General features: G+C 33.5%; 3 protein-coding genes and 1 non-coding gene across 5 annotated transcripts; 2 read left to right on the top strand and 2 right to left on the bottom strand.

Annotated features, from left to right (window-relative positions):
- The first annotated feature begins 6947 nt into the window (after positions 1-6947).
- On the top strand, positions 6948-11918 carry LOC108461257 (probable LRR receptor-like serine/threonine-protein kinase At2g16250). The gene is made up of 4 exons (XM_053024323.1): positions 6948-9219; positions 9433-9561; positions 10449-10471; positions 10866-11918. The coding sequence occupies exons 1-4, from the start codon at positions 7271-7273 to the stop codon at positions 11483-11485; spliced, it is 2721 nt and encodes a 906-aa protein (XP_052880283.1). The 5' UTR covers positions 6948-7270; the 3' UTR covers positions 11486-11918.
- Positions 11919-12807: 889 nt separating this feature from the next.
- On the bottom strand, positions 12808-12879 carry TRNAQ-CUG (transfer RNA glutamine (anticodon CUG)). Its single transcript has one exon. It is a non-coding gene; the product is annotated as a tRNA-Gln (tRNA).
- LOC108464201 (transcription termination factor MTERF2, chloroplastic) lies at positions 12816-16591 on the top strand. 2 transcript variants are annotated; one of them, XM_053024110.1, is made up of 6 exons: positions 12816-13672; positions 13767-14175; positions 14319-14534; positions 14774-14881; positions 15163-15437; positions 15656-16591. In XM_053024110.1, exons 1-6 carry the CDS (start codon positions 12987-12989, stop codon positions 15888-15890), a joined length of 1929 nt encoding a protein of 642 aa, XP_052880070.1. In that variant the 5' UTR covers positions 12816-12986; the 3' UTR covers positions 15891-16591. The 2 variants fall into 2 exon arrangements, with proteins under 2 accessions (XP_052880070.1, XP_017619849.1); XM_017764360.2 differs by having other exon boundaries at positions 12817-13672; positions 15647-16591.
- On the bottom strand, positions 16315-19036 carry LOC108464202 (NADH dehydrogenase [ubiquinone] iron-sulfur protein 8-B, mitochondrial). Its single transcript, XM_017764361.2, has 8 exons — positions 18790-19036; positions 18526-18604; positions 17872-17925; positions 17685-17776; positions 17494-17607; positions 16920-16987; positions 16737-16848; positions 16315-16645 (listed from the first exon to the last, which is right to left on the bottom strand). Exons 1-8 carry the CDS (start codon positions 18841-18843, stop codon positions 16550-16552), a joined length of 669 nt encoding a protein of 222 aa, XP_017619850.1. The 5' UTR covers positions 18844-19036; the 3' UTR covers positions 16315-16549.
- Between the last annotated feature and the right edge of the window lie 228 nt (positions 19037-19264).

Here is a 19264-nt window from a genome sequence, read left to right as displayed (position 1 = left end):
ATCCTCTTATAGTAATCATACAAATGTTATGGTATATGATTGTCTCCATTCCATGGGTTTATTTTTTACTCAATGACTCTGCCTTAGAGTAACTTCAAAGCTTCACATAGCTTCTCCAAAAGCATGAATTGACCTAATCGGGGCGAACCACCGGCTTAAAAAATAAAGGATTTGAATTAAAAAATTTAAGTTTGAAAAATAAATTTAGATAAAAAATAAGAGTAAAATAAATTAGATCTCGAGTAATATTTTTTTTTATACCTATATTTGTTTTTTATATATATGTGTTAATTTTCATGGAACCCAAACTAAAAAACCATAAAAAAAGTAATTATATATATTTATTTTGCTAATTCAACTATAACTAAGCCCGAACCAAATAAACTTTACTCGAGATTTGATAAACCTTATTTTTTTACCAAAATTATATTTCGAGCAGAATTGGATGGTTTGATCCATGACGGGTGTAACCAGAACCCAAAGACAGGGCAATGGTTAAATTATTATAGAAAGGTACAAACTAGCCTGCAAAGGGATAAAAGTTTGTATATCTTTTGGGGAGGTACAAAACCTGGAAGCTCCATCAATTATTCATGCTTTTAGTGTGGTGTATGCAAAGCAAAACTCATAAATTTTAAATTTATAATTCCAAATAGTTGTACAAAACTTTGGTACTATCCTTTTTTTTTTTTTCCCCTTAAATATTAGATTGTTGATCAGCAGACACGTACTAAAGCCAATTAACTCATATTTTAATTTGTCTTTTGCTTGAATTAATGTAATAAATCATTTAAAAAAGGGAAAAAGAAAGCTTGAAACATTTATTTATTTTAATAATTGATAAATAAATTAAATATATTTCTATAATCAACTTTTAATTCAAGCAGAACATCAAAATCTACCGACAATAACTGCAAGTAGTGGTTCATGTTTTGACTAGCTTTAATTATTATTTTAAATATTGACCAATATTATAAGCTGAGTGTAACGGCTTTAAGTTAGACAAATAAAGGAGGAAGGAATCCGTCCACGTCCAATTTTGCCCCATGTCATGTCAAATTCTAATAATTACTAATTCAATATTACAGTGGAACAGAAAAGAATTTTATGAAATAAAGATATTATCATATCTTCTGAGATAAACTTAGAGGTTGGTAGAGACTTTAACTCTCTTAAAATATTTTTTTAAGTTGTTTGAAATTTTAAAAATTTAAATTAATTAAAAGTAAAATTATATTTTGTCTTTTAAAATAATAAAATTTAATTTAATTTTTAAAAATTATAAAGACGAAGCTATTAAAATGATGAAATTATATTTTTACTATCGTAAAAATTACAATTTAATTTCGGTCCCTAAAAAATTCTTGACTTCGCCCCTGCATATATCTTGTATCTTTTACCAATTATTTAATATCATTTTAGTATTTTTTTCTTTGTCATTGACACGTTATTTTGATAATTTTTTTAACTTGAACCCTCAATCTTGAACCCTAAATCTTAAATTCTGAATGTAAACTCTAAAGCTTAGGGTTCATAGTCCATGATCCAAGGTGTAGGATATAGAATTTTAAGATCTAGAATTCAATATTTTAAATTTAAGATCCAAAGTTTATGATTTAAAGTCTTGGGTCCATGTTGAAATTTAAATTAAGTTTTTTAAACAAAAACTTATTCAATATTTGAGAAAATTGAGGTAAAACATTAATTAAAAAAATTGGAGTTAAAAAGCAAAAATAGAAAGACCTACTTCGATTTTTTTGGGGTTGATGTTGACAATAATTCAACAATAAATGAAAAAAACAGCTAGAGGGTGCTAAAATTTGAGCATTCATGGCAAAGCTTTGAGGTGAGGGCGGCGCTGCCAATCTCAGCACCACGTATCTTTGTTTGTACGAATTAATGAAATATGTTTTTTTATATAATGCTTTAATTACTTATAAATACTTTTTTTACTCTTAAATAAAAAAAATAACGTGCTTTAACGTATTTAAATTTATTGATAATAATATTAATATTAATTAAATTAAGACTTAATTAATTTAATAAAATGTATTTTAATTTGTCATGATGTTGTTTATTTAAATATTTAAATATATTAATTTAATTATATGAAAAGTGGTAATTAAAGGGATGGCCGGAAACATGGAAATTCAAATTTGGTATAAGCTAGGTTAGTTGGCCTACTCTGTTTTGTTTTCGTTTTCTCTCACTCTTAAAGCCCTCGTCAAAAGGGAAGCATTTCAGTTCATATATGAAAATTAAAATGGAAATTAGACTCGTGAATTAAGTCTGAATTAAACCAATCATTTTAAATCTAAGTTATTTATTTTAAATTTTAATAATTTAGATTAATTAGTCTTGGACGTGGACCTTGAAGTATTAGTTTTGCATCTTCCTGACTAGATCGACTTATATTAAGATTAATTGTTAATGATTAATCGAGTTTGATAAATTTACCCTCCCAAACAAGGAATTTAATTTGATCTTGAGGAAATAATATCAACCACCTAATACCCATCCAAGCCATTTATTATGGTTTTTTCTTACCCATTTTTCTTTTTATATAATTTTATTTAATATACTTGTTAGCCTAGTATTATAAATTGTATTGTTATTTTTGCCTTCGTATATAGGATATTATTGAATAATTATATTAAATTCACATCATTTTAGGTCTTTTCAGAGCATGAATGAAGCCAAGGGACTAAGTAACTCATTTACGTCTTGCTAAAATAGATAAATTCCATATTTAATTCTCCATAAAATTTATAATTTAATTAAATCCCATTCAACATGAAAATTTAGCTTCCAGAGAAAAAAACCTTTTAAATTTATCTCGATCTCCCAATGTAAAATTTCTAGTTTCATTCTTATTTTAGGGTTAAATCATTTTAAGCACACCACTTTCAATTCAGGTAATTTTAAGTCCGAATTATTCATTATTTAAATTTTTTATTTAAATTATTGACATTTTATAATCACATTGAATTAGATTGACCGATCGAAATTGAATTTAAATTAATCAATTCAAAAAAATTAAAAGCTTCACCAGTACAAAAACAATACAATTAAAAGCATATAATAAATATACATAACAAATACAAATATTTATCGATTACCTACAATATAAAATCCAACTATTGTCAATAGATGAAACATCGAAATAATCCAAAAAAGAATAAAACTTACAAAGGTAGATATGTGTATGAAGTAAATTATGTGTCGAGAATATTTTTAAAGGTGTGTTTAATATTGCTATTAAAAATATTTTAACATAAAAATATTACTAAATATGTTATTTTTGAGAGAAAAATATTTTTTAAATAAAATATTTCTCAAAAACACTTTTTGAGAAGCCAAAAGTTTTAACTTCTCTCTAAAAGAAAAAAAAACTTTTGAGAAATATTACTAAATTAAACCTAAATCCGTTAAAAAAAACAGAGTTCACATGTAGTGAAGGGTAGGTTAGGTATTATAAGGTTAAATTTGTGTTGGCGATCGACATTAACATCACTGTCATGGAAACAGTATTATAGTTTGGTCAAAGATACTACGGAGCAGGGACCTGAATAAGAGGCATGCATTTCTCTGTGTCCCTGTTTTTTGTTTTTTTTTTGGTTAATTGGGGTTTTGTCTTTTCTTTCTTTCTTTTATTTTTAAATAAAATTAACAACTTGATACATACAATAATAAATATAATATGCATCCCATGTTCTTATTTTCCTTTTTTTTTTCTTTTTAAATTAGGAGGATGGATTCATTGAATTGTAAAGGTAGGCACGAAGTTGTAAAGGAGATTTATCATATCTAAGTTTCCGAAGCTGACTATTTCAGCACTGAGTTTGTGTAAGTGGTCTTAAAATAAATATATTTGCTAAATTTTCTTTTTCTTTTTTTATAAACTAATTAACAAACTAATTAACATTATAATTTTTTTTATTATGCCCACGCCGTTAATGTTGATTTAATTTTTTAAATAATTTTTTATATTGTTGAATCTTAACTTGATTGATATGAATATTGTTATTAATGTAAAAAAAAGTGAGTTCTAGAAAGTTAATGTGTATTGTCTTTTTTATTTATGTGTAATTCTAAGCATTGTGTAGAAAAAAACTTGAATAAATTCGAATCTAGTTGACTTTTGCAATTTGAATAACAGATTGGTATGGATACCCTTTTGCTTTTTGTCAAGTTTGAAAATGAACAAACCGATCTTTTCCTCAACAAAATTACAAAAATTCAAAATATTTATAGAAATTTAAAAATTCTAAAAAATAAAGAAAGGTTAAAAAAATTTTGTAGAATAATAATTTTGGAAACTTAAAAGTTAATTAATGATTTTAGTTTATTATACTAAAATATTTTTTATTATTTTGCTTTGAATTTTTTTCAAATATATATAGTTTCAATTTTATGTGTTCCAATATGGAATTAGTTATATTGTAACAATATTTTAATTTGACATGTTTAATTTTTAATTTAACTCAAACATTTCACTCGATTCGAAAAAAATCAAATCGAGTTAGGATGATAAAATAGGACTCGTCAAGTTGATTAATTTGAATTTTTTTCACTCGATTTGATCGAACGCTCATCCTTAAAGAGGATAATACGCTTCAGCGCACATGAAGGCAACAATACATTTGTCAATCGAGCTAAGGGGTTTTTTACCTCAATATTATAAAAAAAAATTATATAATGATATGTTAAAGTTTTTAACGTGTTTTTTTAAACAAAATATTAGTTTAACAAAACAATGATATGTTAAGTCGTAATAAGTTTTAAATAATAAAATTTCTAACAAAAATGTATTTCAACTTAACATATCATTGTTTTGTTAAACTAATATTTTATTTAAAAACACGCCAAAATTTTATCGAGTAATTAACAAAAATTTTAAGACAATTTTGTTAGAAATTTTATTATTTAAAACTTATTCCAACTTAACATATCATTGTTTTGTTAAACTAATCAAAATTTTATAGAGTAATTAACAAAATTTTAATACAATTTTGTTTGAAATTTTATTATTTAAAACTTATTCTAACTTAACATATCATTGTTTTGTTAAACTAATTTTTGTTTAAAAAACATGTCAAAATTTTATCGAGTAATTAACAATGTTAATTATTTGGAAAAAATTATAAAAAATAGAACCAAATATTATTGTAGATATTCAAGTATAAAGATTGAATTTTAATTTTAGGCCTAGTAGAGGGACCAAAAGTGATATAAGACCAATTTTTTGTAAAATGCAAAGAAAGAAAAAGGAAATGTGCAGGGTGTTGTGCCTACTTGTCAGGCACGACTAGTCGTGCCTACCTGATAGGCTTGACCCGTTTCGGGTATTTTTTATCCGTGTAAAATCCGTATTTTTATCTATATATTAATATAAATATTAAAAATAATATAATAATAATTTTTAAAACAAAAAAAGAAATTTAATAATAAAATAATGGGTTGCGCCTGTCGTAGGCACAACCCCAAAAAGTATACCACTTTCGTAATTAATCTGGTGACAACTCATTTTGGTGTATAATTTTTTTTATAATATTAGAGTAAAAACCCGAGCTAAGACTCAATTGGTTGTAGTTGTAATATTTATATTGGTTGAATTCGATTCATTTTGGATTCAAAGTTTAATCTTTTATGTTTATAATTTTTCTCCTTAAAAATTATATAATGTTTATTTTCCTGTTAATTGAGTTTTTATTAAAAATAATTAAATTTTTATTTTTAACCTAAACACTGATTAAAATGAAATAAATATATATTTTAAAAATTATGAATTTTATAATTTTTAAAATAAATAATATTATGTCAACATGAAATTAGTTGAACCGTGGTGTTAATATTATTAAAAAGTTAATGTTTTTAAAAAATTAGTTTTAAAAATATACATGTTTTTAAAAGTTTTAAACAAAACCTGTCAGTAAATAAATGTAAACAAGTAGATGTTCCTAGATAAAATCTCTAATTTTAAAATTTGTTGGAGGAGAAAATTGTGGTTAAAAACTTTATCCCCATTTTCTGGTAAAAGTAAAAAACAAAATACTGAACTCAATTGCTGTTATATAAGACAGCATCTTTTATTGTTTAGAATTATTAAAAAAAAATACAAAATTGGGTGATCCCAAGGAAAAAAATAGTACTCTCTTTATCTTCAATAAAATATTTGAAGTGAGATCCAACTTTAATATTTAATTTATCAATTGAAACTTGAAATGGAAGAGTTGGATTATTCATAAAATCTATAAAAGGACTGAAACTGAAAAAAAATGAAGGGATTAAAATTTAAAAATTTGAAAAGTATAGGGACCAAAGTGCAGGGTTACAGCGAGCTTAAACCCCAAAACAAATTGGGTTGGGCAAAAGTGTTTGACTTAAGGGAAACAAAGGACGTCAGAAATGCCAACTACTTGCCTAAATGAAGCCAATGGTGGAGTCCCCCACATGAACTCATCGCCAGTAATGTAACTTCCCCTTAAACCCTTACAGTGACACTGATTCACATAAAAATTGCCAACAAAAATAAACAAACAAAAGCATGTGAAACCCCTCAAGACAATGAAATTAAAGGAAGATCAATGATAGGGGGCAGTGCAGTATTTTTCTTTAAAGCGTTGCTTAGCTGGCTTTGGAGGGCTGGCCGGAGTTCAGACAAAAAAAAAGGGTACCGGCGCCGTACCTGGCTCTGTTTTCTGATTAAAATCACGGAGCCACCAGTTTAAACTTTACCGCTGGTTCATGGCTGTTAATCAGTTATTAAGCTTTTTTTTTACCTTAATTAAATGAAAAGTGCCAACCAATTAAGTTTTTGACCGGCCTCCCTATTATCTTTCCAGAATTATTGATTAAGATTAGTACTTTTTTATTTATTTACTACAATTTTTTAAAAACATTTCATGCTTTCTTTTCTCTCTCTCTTACTCCCCTTTTGTCAACTGAAGAAACTGAAGGATTTAGAGAGAGAGAGAAAAAAGTAGGTAGAGAGAGAAAAGAGGGTCAGCCAAGAAGAAGAAGAGAAGTTGATACAGATTGGGTTACCAGCAGTTTTGAAAGAAAAAAAAAGAGCTTTGGTGCATCAAGGTAAGAGCTTTTTTTTTTTGGGGAAAAAAAATTCCTTGTTGGGGCTTGAGTCTTCAACAAAAGGGAAGAAAGTGGCTATTTTTTTCTCTCTTCTAAAGTGTTTTTTTTTCTTTTTTAATGTCAAATTTTCATTACATGTAAATGATAAGGTTTATATGATTGGGGTTAGACTCCATGAGCCATGGTGGATCAGCGTAGCATAGGAGTAGCTTTGTTATATCTCTTGTTGTTGATGTTACTTGAGTCTACATTGGAGCAACAAGTGCAACAGCGACTGAGTTCACGCATTGAGTTCACGGCTTTATTTGAACTCAGGTCCTCTTTGGGGCTTAGAAGCAGGGATTGGCCTAGAAAAGTTGACCCTTGTACCAGTTGGAACGGTATAAGATGTGAAAATGGTAGTGTCACTTCCATTAACATTTCTGGGTTTAGAAGAACGAGGGTTGGCAAACGAAACCCGCAGTTTGATGTCAATTCTCTGGCGAATTTTACACGCTTGGTTTCGTTTAATGCCTCTGAATTCTTGCTTCCTGGTCCTATCCCTGATTGGTTTGGCCAAAGGCTGTTGACATTGCAAGTGTTGGATCTCAGGTCTTGTAATGTTTCAGGTGTTATACCTTTGAGTATTGATAATTTGACTAATTTAACTACTCTGTATTTGTCGGATAATAGGCTCACCGGGCAAATTCCTTCGACTTTGGGTCGATTGTTAAGCCTTTTGGTTCTTGATCTTTCGAAGAATTCGCTTACTGGATCTATTCCATCATCACTTGTATCGCTAAGGAATTTAACAAGTCTTGACATTTCCTTGAATAACTTAACGGGGTCGATTCCTCCCGGCGTTGGATCCCTTTTGAAGCTACAAATTCTGAATCTTTCGAGCAATAGATTAACGTCTTCAATACCTGCACAACTTGGTGACCTTGATAGCCTGGTTGACCTTGATCTCAGCAGCAATGGTTTGTCAGGGTCAGTGCCACGAGATCTTAGAGGGTTAAGAAATTTGCAGACAATGGACTTCGGGAACAATGGCCTCCAAGGGTCTCTTCCGGTCGCGTTGTTCCCTTCTCCAAGTCAGTTGCGGATTATAGTTCTGAGAAATAATAGTTTCAGTGGCGACCTTCCTGAAGTATTATGGTCACTACCTGAGTTGAACTTGCTCGATATCTCTCACAATAATTTCACAGGGATGCTGCCTAATTCTACTTTGAATGATAATGCCACTGCTGCAGTACTTAACATTTCCCAGAACAAGTTTTATGGAGGTCTCACCACTGTTCTTCGAAGGTTTATCTCTACTGATTTGTCTGGAAACTATTTTGAAGGCAGGGTTCCAGACTATGCGCATGACAATGCATTTCTCAGTACTAACTGTCTCCAAGGTGTGTCAAGCCAGAGGACTTTAACAGAGTGTGTATCATTCTATGCTGAGAGGGGCCTGAGTTTCGATAATTTCGGGCCTCCAAATTCAACAGAACCCCCTGCACCTGAAAGTCGAAGGAGCAACAGAAGGATAATTATACTGGCTGCAGTTTTAGGAGGAGCAGGGCTTGTTGTGCTACTAATGTTGTTGCTATTGGTGGTTCTATGTTTCCGTAAAAGGAGCACAAGGAATCATAGAGGGATCGACGTGGGAGCAATTCCTGCTAGAGAAACATCTCCTTCACCACTAGTAGAAATTAATTTTTCGAGCCTAGGTGATTTATTTACCTATCAGCAACTTCTTGAAGCCACTGGTTATCTTAATGATGCAAACCTCATCAAGCATGGTCATTCTGGTGATCTCTTCAAAGGTATCTTAGAAGGCGGGCTTCCTGTTGTCATCAAAAGGATTGATTTGCAGTCAATTAAAAAGGATGCGTACCTTTCAGAACTGGAGTTCTTTAGTAAAGTTTCACATCCACGAGTTGTTCCCTTATTGGGACATTGTTTAGAGAGAGAACATGAAAAATTCTTGGTTTATAAATATATGCCAAATGGGGACTTGTCAAGTTCCTTGTACAGGAAAAAGAGTTCAGAGGATGATAGTTTACAGTCATTAGATTGGATAACAAGATTGAAAATTGCTATAGGAGCTGCAGAAAGCCTATCTTTTCTGCATCATGAATGCACACCATCCCTTGTCCACAGGTATTTTGCACCTTTCCATTTTTATGCTTAAACTGCCTTCACTTGCACGATTCTTTTCTCATGCATATCGTAACTTCTCATAAGCTGGCATGTAGAGAAATTTACTGGAAAAACTGCCTCAAATATGTCTTTTTTTCATTTGGGTGTGCAAATGATTAGCTTATGTACTCTGTATAAAAACTCGCGGTGACATGTTTTCTTTTGTTATTGAAGAGATGTTCAAGCTAGCAGTATACTTCTTGATGATAAATTTGAAGTGAGATTGGGGAGCTTGAGCGAGGTCTGCGCTCATGAAGGTGATGGTCATCAAAATAGAATCACAAAATTACTGCGGTTGCCACAGTGAGTATTCTGCAGAATTGTATTATATACATAGATGAACATTGTAGCTCACATAAGACGTTTGTTCAACGGTTTATTGCATATTGACTGTTACGTATTCAATTTTTAGTCAGTTTCCCGATACATTCGGCTTTTTTAATGTTCGTTAGTCTCTTGGGTGTTGTGGTTTGGCATGTGTATTTTGTAGTTTAAGAAGTGCAGAAAAGTGTTGTCAGCCACCTTTTAATTCAAATATTTATCGATTTTTTCCCCATGGTTTCCTTCACTTATTTATGGATAAAACTGGATTTTGCAGTATTGCTTCTTTTAGTTGTCATGAGTTCTAGTAGATAAAGACTCATTTAGGTTTCTCTCATAAAATCAACTTTCTTTTTACCAGAATGAAGTTGAGGATTTAATGTGTATGGTTTTCACATGGAGAATCTAATTCAACAGTGTTGTACTTCTACATTGTTCTATGTTTTAGCTACAAACAATGAAACGGACTAATAGGACATCGGATTATAAAATATGAACTTTGAGACACTTAAGTCCATCTGTTATTTGCTTCATTCTAGTTCCGGTGCATATTTTTCCTTGACGGAAGCATGTTTCCTTGACTCAAAGGGATTAACCCGAGATCAGGTTTTAATGTCTGATGCAGTAGAGTGCTGCAGTTTACATGTTAAATAAAAATGTTATATATTGATACGAATCTACAATATGAAGCAATGCCAGGCCCATATGCATCAACATTCTTTGAAAACCGAGTAGTAATTAGCAAATAGCATGTCTCTTTTTTGATCTTATTGCTGTTTCAAACAAAATGTTTGAGTTGTATTTCATGGTTTTTTATGCTTGTTATATCGGTAAAGGTTGTCTTACAGTTTTTTCTTTGTTGCATGCAGGTCATCTGAACAAGGTTCTTTAGGTATGTAAACATTTCGTTTGTAAAATTCACGCTTATTTTAGATCTCATTGTTATATATCCTGCTTTGCACTATAGGTCCTACATGTTCATTACATGCCCTCAGCCATTTTTAGTAATTAGCAACCATTGTCATTCGAGATTCACATTCGGCAAGCATTGTACCTGAAAATTCAACTTCGCTTCCTTCCCCATATCCCCCCTTTTATTAGATCGGAAGCTTATTGCTGCAATATGCCTACTCATTTAGACTTAACAAATAAATAAATTCTAATTCTAGGACAGACAAAATGTTGCCAGTAAATTTGCTTGAGAGCATAGAATTGACAGTAAAACATTTTTCTTCAAATCCGAAATCTTTTTCTGAAATTTCCTTTTTTATTTGTAAAATATGCAGGTTCATCTACAGCAATCTGCGCCTACGATGTTTACTGCTTCGGGAAAGTTTTACTTGGGTTGGTAACAGGTAAGCTGGAGATCAGTTCATCTAGTGATACCGAGATAAAGGAATGGTTAGAGCAAACACTACAATGCATAAGTATATATGATAAGGAACTTGTGACCAAAATTTTGGACCCGTCTCTTCTTGTGGACGACGATCTATTGGAGGAAGTCTGGGCCATGGCCATTGTTGCGAGGTCTTGTCTCAATCCAAAGCCTTCTAGACGGCCCCCAATGAGATATATCCTAAAAGCTTTGGAAAATCCCTTAAGAGTGGTTAGGGAAGACAATACAAGCTCAGCAAGGCTTAGAACAACCTCGTCAAGAGGATCTTGGAATGCTGCTCTTTTTGGTAGCTGGCGTCAAAGCTCTTTGGATGTAGCCGGTATTCCAGCAGCCTCCACTACTAGAGCTGATGGGGGAAGTAGTTTCAAACATTCAGGAACGACGGGTTCGCAGGGCAGTGCTCAGAATGGTGGAGGCGACCATTCATCTTCACGTAGGCGGCATTCAAAGGAGATATTCCCGGAACCACCTAAACCACAGCAAGATATAGAACGACAGGATCGTGACTAGTATAGAGGTTAATTCGTTCTCCAATTCTTTCTTAATAAGACAGCAGGCTTCCCATTCAAGTGCATTCTGGTCGGCAGATATTTTGCACTGGACTGGGAGGCTTTGAGGATGCACAAAACTTCTTTAGATGTTCATTAACTACTGAGTTTCGCGAATTCGAGTGTCGTGGACAGTGGTTTTAGTTTGTGACTGGATGGATATGGATAAAAGGGTCGGGGCAAAGAAAAAGGGGGGTGCCATTGACAAGTAGTAGGTCATATTTGTTTGACAGCTTGTTTCAGAATAAGAACAAGCTACAATTTTTATTTGTTTTTGTGTTTGTTGTCCTTTTGCGCAATGTAAATTGTAATTGTCCAGGATTCTTTCATTCATATCAGATTTTCAGCTATGCAGAAAAAAAATGAAAATCAGGGGAAAGAAGAAATTATACTGATTCTTTTTTTGTTAGGCATTTCTATGGAAATTATAGTACTAATTGAAAGGGTGGCAGTATTTGGTGCAAATCTTATTTTCTAGTCTATGATGGTGAAAAAGAACAGTATGAATCAGATAGATTAAGCGATGCAAGTGGGAAAAACACTACATATTTGAGTTTTGTGGATGGATAAAACAGGATTGGGAGAGCTTTTCTTCATTTAGGGGTCCAATCAAACCCAAGTTGGCTCTAAGTTTCAATGTAACCCAATATAACTACGGTTCATCGAGAGTTTCAAATAAAAAAAAGAAGGCAAAGCAATGAAATTTCTACACGAAAAAGAACAAAAGGAAGAGAGGTTCCATCGAGTATTGTCGAGGAAGAAAATAACATTGAGACTACATTCTCTCACTTAAAAGTTTAATATGAGTTAACTCTAAATTTAATCAAGAATAGTTAATTGAGTCTTAAGTTCGATTGGCATGGGTTTTGTTGTCAATATAAGAGGATGTGAATTCAAGTGTACTAAAGCGCATTATCTTCTAGGTATTGTGTAAAATAAAAACAGATTATGATAAAAAATATATTGAGATTATTCAAAAGAAAAATTAACTAATCTAATTCTGTTGGGGTCAGTTAATAATTTTTTAAATCTTCAATTATTAGTTAATTTAGTTCGAAATCAGATAATTAACTAAATTAATCGAAATAAATAATAAATAATATATTTTTCTATATTAACAATATATTTTTTGAACTATTATTTTTTATAGTAATTGAAATAAATAATAAATAATAACTAATTTATATATTATATTTTTACAGTTAATAACCAAATCATTTGAACACCATTAGTAATAGACATTGCGAATAGACAATGGAAAAGGAAAGGAAAAAAATATAAAAAAGGTTCCACCGAGATTTGAACTCGGGTTACTGGATTCAGAGTCCAATGTCCTGACCACTAGACCATGGAACCTTGTTGTCTGACTTCTCAAAACTCCATTTTTAACACTACTTTAATGCAACGAAGCTATGAAACCCGTCTACTAGTTTATCCATGAGCATTTCCCACCATTACCGAAAATGCTTACTTACACTCCTCCCTCTCTCCACCTCCACCTCCACCTCCATCTCCACCGTTACCCTCATTCGACCACCATCTCCTCCTCCCTCCACCACCACCCTAACCATCCGACCACCACAGCACCTGACCCTGTCCTCCGTATTCACAACTCAAAAACCACTTCCTTCCTTCACCACCGCCAACCGGCCACCACCACCACCAACGAAACAAAGAACCCACCCCAAGAATACGAAAATGACCACCACCGTCACCGAGATTCCGAAGGTAAACCCAAAACCCCACCACACATACTTCCACCTCAAGAGAAACAAAACATCCTAGAAATGTCCCTGGTCACCAAACGCGGCCCACAATTCCCAGGCTCCATTTACGCCAATTCTCTCCCTTCTCTCCAATCCGTAATCCAAACCCAAAACGAAGACGATGAGGATGATGAAGAGGTGATGATAAGACGGGCGCTTGATATTAGAAGGAAGGTAACAGCGGAGGTTTTCAAGGCAGCAATGAAGAAGGGAAAGTTTGGGATTACGTATTCGACGAATTTGGTTAATAGACTGCCGGATTTTATTGACCACGTGATGATCGAAGCCGCTGCGTTGAAAAGGTCCCCTGAGTTTAAGGATTCCACCTTTAATTTGCGTGCTAAGCTTGTTATTGATCACTCCAATGTTGTTCCTCTCATAAGGTAAGACATTGCATTTGTTAGATCATGTTTTAAAGAAATAGAAATGATTAATGTATATCTATGTTGTATTACTTGTAATTGCTTAATTGTATAGGTGGCTGAAACACAATAACCTCTCATATCCCAAAATTGCAAAGCTGATATGCATGTCTAAAGGGAATCTTGACTCTATAAGACGGCTCGTTGAGTGGTTGAAGACGGTTTATGTGAAAGGAGAATTTCTGGGTGCAACGCTTTTGAAATCCGGAGACGATATTTTGCATCGTAGACTAGAAGAACTGGATGAGATTGTTGATTATTTGGAGAGTAATGGAGTTAGGAGGGACTGGATCGGTTTCGTTATTAGCCGATGTCCGAGGTTGTTGTCCTATAGTATGGAGGAAGTGAAAACGCGAGTCGATTTTTACTTGAATATGGGTATGAATGAGAATGATTTCGGGACAATGGTATTTGATTATCCGGGTGTACTTGGCTACTTCACTCTTGAAGAGATGAATCAAAAGGTCGCTGACTAATTTGCTTGCTCCTCTAACACGGCTCATCGATCACAATGCTATAGAATTTGCTTTTATTAAGTTTTGTTGGAGTAATTATTGTTATCTAGTCTGCATAATCATTAAGATATATGCTCTTGTTGGTCATCCAGGTTAATTATCTGAAAGAGTTTGGGCTCAGTACCGAAGATGTCGGGAAATTACTAGCTTTCAGGCCACAGTTGATGGGTTGCAGCATTGAAGAAAGATGGAAGCCGCTTGTTAAGTACTTATATTACCTCGGAATTTCTCGAGATGGAATGAGGAGAATGCTTACCATTAAACCAATGATTTTCTGTTTCAATTTCGAGACTACAATTGCACCAAAGGTTGTCATTGTTGTCACTTTACTTCCTAGATGTTGTACTATTTACCTAACATCTTTCCCGTTTCATTATCTTATATATTCCCATTGTGACCCTCTTTATATCTTAATGTGTACATTTAGATTATATGTCATGAAGTTAATGCTTCAGCTCACATGAACCAAAATCTTCTATATTGAATGTTTGTGATGTCATGCTGTATAATATGGATGCTGACATTGATTTGGTCATCATGTTTTCAGGTACAATTTTTCCGGGACATTGGTGTTCGAGAGGATGCCATCGGTAACATGCTTGTTAAGTTCCCTCCCTTACTAACCTACAGCCTGCACAAGAAAATTCAGCCAGTGGTTTGTTCTTTTTCTTTTGATTTACTCTCTAATAGCATTTTAATAGATTATATTTTTATTTTTGATGATAGTCTAAAAGATGTAATTCACACTCAGTTTTTTAAAATATAAATTCTACTTTCAGTTGGATCAAATGATTCAACTACACATTAAATATATTTGATTCTGCTTCTGGTATTATTGTTAGTGCTGTTTATGTTGGTATTCTACTGCCTATATGGTGTTTAAGATTTTAAGCCAAGCTAATATAGTCTTATCAATAACCCGGGAATATCATACAGGTCATATATTTGATGACCAAAGCTGGAGTTACAGAGAAGGATATCGGAAAGGTTGTAGCTTTGGGACCAGAGCTATTGGGTTGCAATATAGCAAAAACCCTTGAGGTTAATGTGAAGTATTTTCTTTCACTTGGCATACGAGTTAGACAGCTGGGTGAGATGATTGGTGATTTCCCTAAACTTCTTCGATACAAAGTAGATCTTCTGTATCCCAAGTATCAATACTTACGGAGAACGATGGTTCGCCCCTTGCAGGATGTCATTGAATTTCCCAGGTAAGCAAAATATTGTTTTATCTATTTCATTGAAAGTAGTTATGATCATAGTTATGTTTGTTGAGAGCAAGTTTCTAGGAGTTGATCTGAGATGTTCTTGAATCCTAATGGAACTCGAAAAGTGTTATTTCTCAAGCCATTTATCGAATTTATTATTTCTTAACCGGGAAGTCGTATTTAGAGTCTTCAACATAGTGAAAATTGAACAGGTTTTTCAGCTATTCTCTTGAAGAGCGAATAATTCCGAGGCACAAAATTATGGTGGAGAATCGGGTTAACTTCAAACTTCGCTACATGTTGGCGTGCACTGATGAAGAGTTCAACCAAAGGGTTGCAGATAAGGTTGAAAGGAGGCGGAGATTTGAATCCGGTCGCATGGATGATGCAGTGTCTGATTCTCAAATGGCCGAAGGTACCTTGGGTAAGATGGCAAGTAGTAGCTTATCTAGCTGATGTAAATGCATTTTTCGGGTTCTAGTGGAAAGGGTTAAGTCGAGGACAGATGAGAAATGGGCATACCAGAAGTGAGGATTCTCTAGGGTTGTTGCCGGGAGCTTGAAAGACTCCATTAGGTCCTCACACCACTTTCGACATTTCTTAAAACCTCAATGACCTTCATTCATTTCTTGGATGTAAATACTAATGAAATTGATCTCCATTTCCCCCTTTAACCTAGGACCAAAGGGTTTGTGTATATTAGTGGGATTGTGTACTAGATCATGTGTATCTATTAAATATATGAAGACAATTATGAGCCTGAAATTTTCATGAAAGCTCATATTTATTACATTTATCATCTCAAGTTAGGGTAAGGGTCGTAATACAATCACAGTGTAGAACTTACAAAGTAAAATTGCATTTGATAGAGAGGTGATCATTTTAAAAAATTGAACTTGAAACTGATGTAACAAAACATATCACAAAAGTTATGCAACTTCTCATCATTTGGATAAAGTTACACAAAACTGAAATCTTGTTCCTTCAACAAAGGCACAATGAGCAAAAATACAAACTAATATATGCAAGACCATGCATCTCTTTTTATTTTCCTTCTAAGAAACTAGGAAAGCGGCAGTTGTTGTTCCAAGCAAGAAGGAAACAGAGGGACAACTTCACCGATAAAGGCTTTCGGATCTGAGATTCTCTGCAATCTCGGTTTCCCATCGGTCACCGTTCTCAAGCAGCTTCTCTTTGTCATACAGCAGCTCCTGCAATAACATCGGCAATAACTAATTCACTTCAACTAACAACCGAGAAGTGATAGTAACCGTATACGATTTTGTTGAGAGAAAGATGAACCTCATGAGTCTCGGTGGCAAATTCAAAGTTGGGTCCTTCAACGATTGCATCGACAGGACATGCCTCTTGGCAGAGTCCACAGTAAATACACTTGGTCATGTCAATGTCATACCTTCAAAGTTGAACTCGTGTGAGACAAAGAAGACAACAATAATAGGAGAAAAGCAAAGAGACAGAATCAACCTCGTTGTCCTACGACTTCCATCCTCTCGTTCCTCAGCCTCTATTGTGATTGCCTGTGCGGGACATACCTGATAAACCACAGGCACTTCATGAGAACTATATCAAGATAGTAAATCCATACTTAATAAAGATGACAGGATCAATCTGATTAACAAAATGTATTAGCTATCCGTGGAACAGTTTGACCAGCTCCAACTTTTCAAAGATTGCAAACTCTCAAGATAAGCAATGGCAGACACTGTTCTTCCATTGTAGAACCATAGAATGTTACGCAGACAAATAATGGAAATAGTGGTAAACCAGGTTTCAATGCATATTCCAAAAGAGTCAGTGAAGTGACCATAATATCCAAAGGTTTCAGGTATGTCAAACTAAAAAATTTTCACACAGGCTAAAAAGGTAACGTCCCGTGGCACTTGCATTTCCAGTCAGGTGCCTATATCAGTGAGCAGCGGATAGTTTCTATGCAGATTGATTGCTTTCCCCTATTGAATCACTGCATGTTGGTACCATTCACACACAACAGGAACAATAATTTAGTTAATGGCGCCAAAAGGATAAAGCTCCAACTTACCGCTTCACAAAGTTTACAGGCAATGCAACGTTCCTCTCCAGTTGGATATCGGCGGAGAGCATGCTCCCCTCGAAAACGAGGGCTCAATGGACCCTTCTCAAATGGATAGTTAATCTGCATAAGGAAAGATAGTTTGCATCATACTTTTGCTTCAATCTAAGCTCAAAGAGAATGATTAGGAAGATGCTTACAGTAACTTTTCTTTCAAAGAAGTATTTGAGTGTCAGCATGAGACCCCGAACCATTTCAGTTAGAAACAGTGTGTTTATGCTTCTCTCGAAAACTGCAATTGTGCAGAATATGAGAAACCAATCACTTCCTAAAAGAAAATGATGTAAGAAGCAATGGAAACAGAGACATTCCGGCACGCTACATTACCAGAACTCCAGTCCTTTGAAATCTCCTTTGCAAGCTGCTCTCTTTCTTCATCATCTACAATTTACAAATAAAAACATCCATGAACAAACATGGGGATCATTAGCTATGCACTTAAAAGCACTCACATGCATTTTCTAGAGCTCTGTTACAAGAAATCACTATTTCTACAGCAAATTCTGAATTGGTTCGCACGATCCCAGTCAAGAAACACTAGCGATCCAATTCAGTAAGACTAGTGATCCGCTTAAGATATGGTTTATTATAACATTATTGAGTAAAACAAATAATTCACAAAACTTCAAATTTTATTTATTCAGAATTATGTGTTTGAATAAATATAAAAGCTATATACATACATATACATAAAAGTTCCAAAGAAATGTTTTAGGTTCCAATAAATAGCATTTCGTTCCTAACAAATGATCCAGAGAAGAGTACCCTATCGAATTAGGTTTTACAAAATGTAGCGATTTGTGTTCCGACCGATGTGGTAAAACTGTTCTAGTAGTATTTCTGGTAGACCAATGAATCCAAATAGAAAAGGAACTGCATTTTTCACCATTTCCACACTCTTTTCGAAATTCAAACCATGACATATAAACATGTAAACATTTAGGTTTAGATAAAAATGAGAAGAAGAAATAAAAAGCCAACCTTTCTGCGTGCCATATGAGCGTGAACTGAGTCGCAACCCGTAGTGCTGTGAACCCTGCAACACTTGCCCTGACACAGCCTATACATATATATACATTCATAAAAAATTTCAAAAAAAAAAATCCTTACAAAAGAAAATTGAACTAAAAATCGTTTCCTTGATAAACAATATTACGAAATTATTTAGCTTAAATCTAGATAAAAAGATCTGAAAAGCAAAATAATGATTACGTTCTAGAAGGGGATGAAGAAACGAGTTCTTACAAGGTGTCGAGCTCGGAGAGCGTTGAGAGAGTTACGAGCGAAGATTGCAGCCATTGATTTTGATTGAAGTTGGTGTTAATCAGACAGACGAAGACGATCAGATCGTCGCCGAGCAGAGCTGTACAACCAAGGAACTGGAAAAAGAAAATCTCCCGATTAATTGAGGGATTTTCACGATGCCTTCGATAGAATCGGTTCGACTTGAAACACCAAAACGGCAACGTTTAGGGGTTTGCAATTGCAAGCCTATTACAGTAGTATTATCTTAATGTGGGCTTCAGGGAGAGAACATTCCCTAACTGGCTAAGCCCAAGAATAACACATTCGTGTTTGGTTACGGTCTCGTTTTAGTTATTCACAGAAAAATTGTACTCATGGTCGGGCTTGGGTTTATAGTTTTTGACTTTGAGCTTACTCGGTTTAATCTGTTTTATTGTTTAAAAAAATAAAAAATAATAATTTTATATAAATATTT

The sequence above is a fragment of the Gossypium arboreum genome, chromosome 13 (genome assembly GCF_025698485.1).
Source record: "Gossypium arboreum isolate Shixiya-1 chromosome 13, ASM2569848v2, whole genome shotgun sequence".
Classification (NCBI taxonomy): Eukaryota; Viridiplantae; Streptophyta; class Magnoliopsida; order Malvales; family Malvaceae; genus Gossypium; species Gossypium arboreum.
Note: the sequence above shows the minus strand (reverse complement) of the source record. Positions and strands in the feature narration are given on the sequence as shown.